The 5,183-nt window shown below is 36.0% G+C and overlaps 1 protein-coding gene across 1 annotated transcript; it reads left to right on the top strand.

Moving 5' to 3' along the window:
- Window positions 1-2,731: 2,731 nt before the first annotated feature.
- LOC144702575 (transcription factor MYB1-like) lies at window positions 2,732-4,603 on the top strand. Its single transcript, XM_078574615.1, has 3 exons — window positions 2,732-3,142; window positions 3,290-3,419; window positions 4,045-4,603. The coding sequence occupies exons 1-3, from the start codon at window positions 3,010-3,012 to the stop codon at window positions 4,529-4,531; spliced, it is 750 nt and encodes a 249-aa protein (XP_078430741.1). The 5' UTR covers window positions 2,732-3,009; the 3' UTR covers window positions 4,532-4,603.
- Window positions 4,604-5,183: the final 580 nt, after the last annotated feature.

Here is a 5,183-nt window from a genome sequence, read left to right as displayed (position 1 = left end):
CATTTTAAATTTAAATATATTATGTTTCCACTCATGAATTATACTGTTCTATACTAGAACAATACTTAGGAAACACGTTCCCAGAGTTTCTACGCGCAATACCTCAACACTTAGATGATAAACCTATTCATATAGTTGGACTAGCTTAGAAACCCATTTACAATAAGGAAAGTTCACTTGAGACAATGTTTTAGGCATAAATCCGATGTAATTAGGTGCACAAAGTGTAAATCAACCTCTCGCTGATATAGCACCCACCCTTTCATGATTTTTTGTCATTTTTAGGAAGCAGCACCATACTAAAGTTTCATTCACTCGCTATAAATTTAATTCAAATAAAGTGTAATGCGAAACCAAAACAATGGGAAAGAGAATATTTTTTACTAAAATTTTACCCCTCGACTATACCAGCTTTTCAGCAGTTACAGAACCTGACAAAATACTGTTTTTTTTTTTTAAATTCCGAGATGAGAAAGCAGTGAAAACTTCAAGGGACTTACTTGACAGTCCAAACACCAAGAAAGCAGTCTGGTAAACTTCAATTCCAAGGACTTCCTACTTAGATTATGGCCGATGACTCAACTACCCATTAATGGGAATTCCACAATGGGTAGCCCATTACTATATCTAAGAAAACATCCTTCTAATTTTACCGGTATTTCCTATGTTTGTGCAGTATCCTTGGAAATTATTTTCTCCCACATGCTACTCCCTTGACTCTGGAACGGCCGGTAGCGTTGGCCAAGAACTGACCGGTTTGAAACTACAATTATTGGCGTTTTAGGTAGTGCATTCAGTTTTAAAACTGTCTTTTAGTGGGTGATACTTGCAGCTTTAAGAGAAACTGAAGAAGTTGAGGAACTTAATGAATTCTAACTTATTCAAGATATGATTCTCTACTTTGTTGACTTACAGTTAGAGAAGTGAAGTGGGTAGCAGAAGGTGGGCCTTGAGGAAGGTTTTAGAGAAGAAGTGTTTACTGCAAGATCTGATGCATAGTATTTCTAAGTTGTCGACTTGTCATTTAAAACGCATTTAAAACTTTTCCAGAACCCCATTAAGGAATCCATGGATTCAGATCAGAAACCATTCAACTTCATCAAAAAGGGTTGGTACTCAATATCGCCGACATAATTTGTGGGCGAGAGAGTGAATAAAAAATATACAAAATTTAAAATCTAAAAATATACTTATAATATAAAAAATGGAGTAAATTGAGTGCTATTCAACTGCATGGGGGAAACCACCGCCAGTAGTTATAAGTGTCTAGAAAAAAATAACGAATTGTTGCTATATTTTCAAGAATTATAGAATAAAAAAACTCATTTTCTCCTTTTGATCAACCGCAAGTAAGAGGAAATCAAGGATAATGTTAAAACTATATTGCGAGATCATGTAAAACAATGAATAGTCTCATTTATTAAGTTTTCGTTACGTAGTTCTAACTGCAGACGCATACACCGTACTAATCCGGGCATTAATCTATAAGATGAATAATCTTGAGGAAGAAGCACGCAGGCTATCATAGAGAACAGCGTGAATAGCTGTTTTAAATTTTTTGATCGTAGTGCTACGATTATAAGATAATGGATGGCATTAATTAAGATTAGTGAAGCAGTAAGACAGATGCCAAAAAAAGGTTTAAGAAACAAAATGACCCTTGATTTTTATTTGTCTGTATCATAGTTGATGTTTAACGGAAACTCAAAAAATCGTTTGTTCATGGGGGGAGAATTGGGGTTTGTTTCTTAAGACAATGTAGAGCGGCCAACGCAGACTTGCACAATTAATAAGGGATGTTCTTAGAAATATTATACAAGTTAAACCAGAAAATTATGCCCAGTAACTAAAGATGAAAACTAATTATTCTAAGAAATAAGAGCTAATTCTATTTTTAATCTAAGTTACTTCTATGAATAGGTTATCCAGTTTCAACTTCCAGTTGTAAAATAAATCAAAAACTCACCGTAAGTCTAGAACTAGGCATCAAATAATTTATTTCTTTCACGCCAAAGGGGAAAAAAATACTAAGAATAAGTGCAAGGGTTTAAACCTCAAGATAAATACAGTTGGCAGACTACCCCTCAACGAACGGCAAGGCATTTGATGCCCTGAGATTGCGTGTGGGCTTCCATAAAACCCACTTCCTTTTCAAATGGGCACAGGATAACAGCTCTTTAAATCTACCCTTTTAATTTTCAAATGTTCGCCCTGTTTTACTGAATAGATAGTCAAGATTACGTCCTCTGTCTTTTCCTCTTCTTTCAGGGAATACATACATGCAGTAGCGCTTTTAATGAGCGGCCCCTAACATCAATACACCCACAAAAGCAAAAGAAATCCTCATAAATTTTAATACTTAAAAGATGGATTAGGGAGTAAGAGTTAATTATGGGCACGAGGAACACGTTATGTGAGATCCATGAAATGCACGTTCTAGTGAGTGAGCATGGGCGGTCTCTCTCCTCCATCTTTTTAAGCACAAAGAGAGCCGAAGTCTCCCAAGAAAGTTAGATAGCTCTTTCTTCTTCTTCTTCTTCTTCTTCTTCTTCTTCGTCGTCGTCTTCTTCTTCTTCTTACTCTTCTTCTAATTCTTCTTATTCTTCGTCTTCTTCTTCTTCTTCTTCGTCGTCGTCGTCGTCTTCTTCTTCTTATTCTTCTTCTAGTTCTTCTTATTCTTCCTCTTCTTCTTCTTCTTCTTCTTCTTCTTCTTCTTCTTCTTCTAGTTCTTCTTATTCTTCCTCTTCTTGTTCTTCTAGTTCTTCTTATTCTTCCTCTTCTTCTTCTTCTTCTTCTTCTTCTTATTCTTCCTCTTTTTCTTCTTCTTCTTATTATTATTATTATTATTATTATTATTATTATTCTTTTCTTCTTCATCATCATCATCATCATCATCATCTTCTTCTTCTTCTTCTTCTTCTTCTTCTTTCTTTTCTTTTTTTTCTTCTTCTTCTTCGCCCTTTCTCTGCCTTCTCTTCTCTCACTATAAGGTGAGAGAAGGGGGAAGAGATGGGTAGGATGCCGTGCTGTGCCAAGGAAGGGCTCAACAGAGGCGCATGGTCATCTGCAGAAGACAATATTTTGATTGACTACATCAACACCCATGGGGAAGGCAAATGGAGAGACCTTCCCAAGAGAGCAGGTAATGCTTCTCCTCAAATTTCTTCACTTGACAAACTAGTAAATTAGGTTGGGGGGATATAGATGATGAGACATTTTAATTTATTTTTATTTATGTTTTTAATGATGAGGCCTTGCCCAGCTAAAGGCAAAAACAATGTTTCCTAAGGTCTGAAACGCTGTGGCAAGAGCTGTCGTCTCCGTTGGCTGAACTATCTCAGACCGGACATCAAGAGAGGGAACATCACCAAGGAGGAAGACGATCTCATCATCAGACTCCACAAGCTTCTTGGAAACCGGTATGCATTGTTACTTCCTCCACAAAGGATTTTATTGCATTTAAAAAAGAATGAATCAGTCACTTAAAAAAGAGAGAGAACATGAGTTCATTTGGAATAGGTTCATCTTTAAGGGTAGTCTTTGAGTAAACAGGTAGGAACTTGTATTGAGATTTTAATGACCCATATTTATAGGAAACAGGAAAAAGGGGTTCCCAGAGAAGTTCATCCTGAATGATACCTATTTATTGGTAACAGGGGAAACTTAAACATGTTTAGTCAATCATAAGTCATCCCATCATTTTGATCAGGATGGACTTAGCCTCTACACGTCAATTAAACCCCGCACTTAATGAAACGTACTAATCCCAAATTAACATTATATAACCACTGTATTGAGATTCAAATGACTGTTTATAAACTATAATAACACGTATTATTTTACCATCATTTTGATAATGATAGATCTTTACATTTATTATAGCCCAAACTTAATAAAATATTTAAACCCAATATTAACTAAATTGAGTCACCTTATTGGTTTGTATACAATAGTTTATAATCTGAATGATACATAATACCGTCCACTGAGAAAACTAAAAACTTAACAGAAGTCTCACCCAGGATTACCACAAATCCCTTCCAGGTGGTCGTTGATTGCTGCTCGACTCCCAGGTAGAACAGACAATGAAATCAAGAACTACTGGAACACCAGTTTGAGCAAGAAAGCAAACGGTGATTCCTCTGGGTCAGATTTCATAAAGAAGATTGGAAAAAATACAGGTTTCTCAGAGGAAGTTATTCGTACAAAGGCGTCAAAGTGCACTGGAATGTTCATCTCTCCTTCAAATCCTCATGAAACTGAGTCTTTAAACGGAGCATCTTCTGACCAAGATGAATGCCCAGTCATTCTACATGGCCTGGACATTGAAGAGATCATGGCTAATACTGAGGAGACAGATATTTTCAGCACGTTTATCAATAGCGACGTTGATGGGTGCTCCTTCTCTAATGGGGATCGTTATTTATTCTTAGAAGAAGATATTCTGAAGGACTGGAGAGAATGTCTCAAGCCCACTGTTGAAAAAGATCTCGTTTCTGGGGAAAATAGTACAATATTTGATATTTCATGACATATTCTTTGAGAGATCTCAAAAATGTCACCTTTGTTCCCTTTATCAACATTACAGATGATCGACGATGCTCCAAAATGCACTTTTTTGTGAAATAAAAGAACTCACTTTGAGTTAGCAAGACCACCGAAGGTTAATCTGTCGTAGTTATCAAGGGTGGTACTAAAACATTTTAATGATTTGTAAAGTTTATTTACAGTAGTACATAAATGCAAAGCGACATATTTTACATGAAATGAACCACTAATAACAACGTTTTCTACAAATAGAACTTGTAATGTTAGAATAGAACTTATTAAGAATAGATTGGAACTCCCATGCTCCTTGAGGCTCCAAATTAAAACTTTTAATATTTGATTAAGTGGACATCAGAAACATGATATGTTTCTCCAATACGACTCATATTACAGAAATTTTGACAAAATATTTTTCTGAAGATGGTGGAATTGATGTGTGGGGCAAAAGCACGTGTTGGGTAATCATTCAACTTCATAATGAATATACCATTAGATTGGTGGTATTAAAAACCAGATCTGGGGCAGAACGAAGGAACGATGCACTGTTGGCTGACCCATCAGATAGTGCAATAGTGGGTCCAACCCTATCCTATCATCTTCTACATCGTCCTTGGAAGTATAAATCTATTTATGAG

Source organism: Wolffia australiana, chromosome 4 (genome assembly GCF_029677425.1).
Source record: "Wolffia australiana isolate 7733 chromosome 4, ASM2967742v1".
NCBI lineage: Eukaryota > Viridiplantae > Streptophyta > Magnoliopsida > Alismatales > Araceae > Wolffia > Wolffia australiana.
Note: the sequence above shows the minus strand (reverse complement) of the source record. Positions and strands in the feature narration are given on the sequence as shown.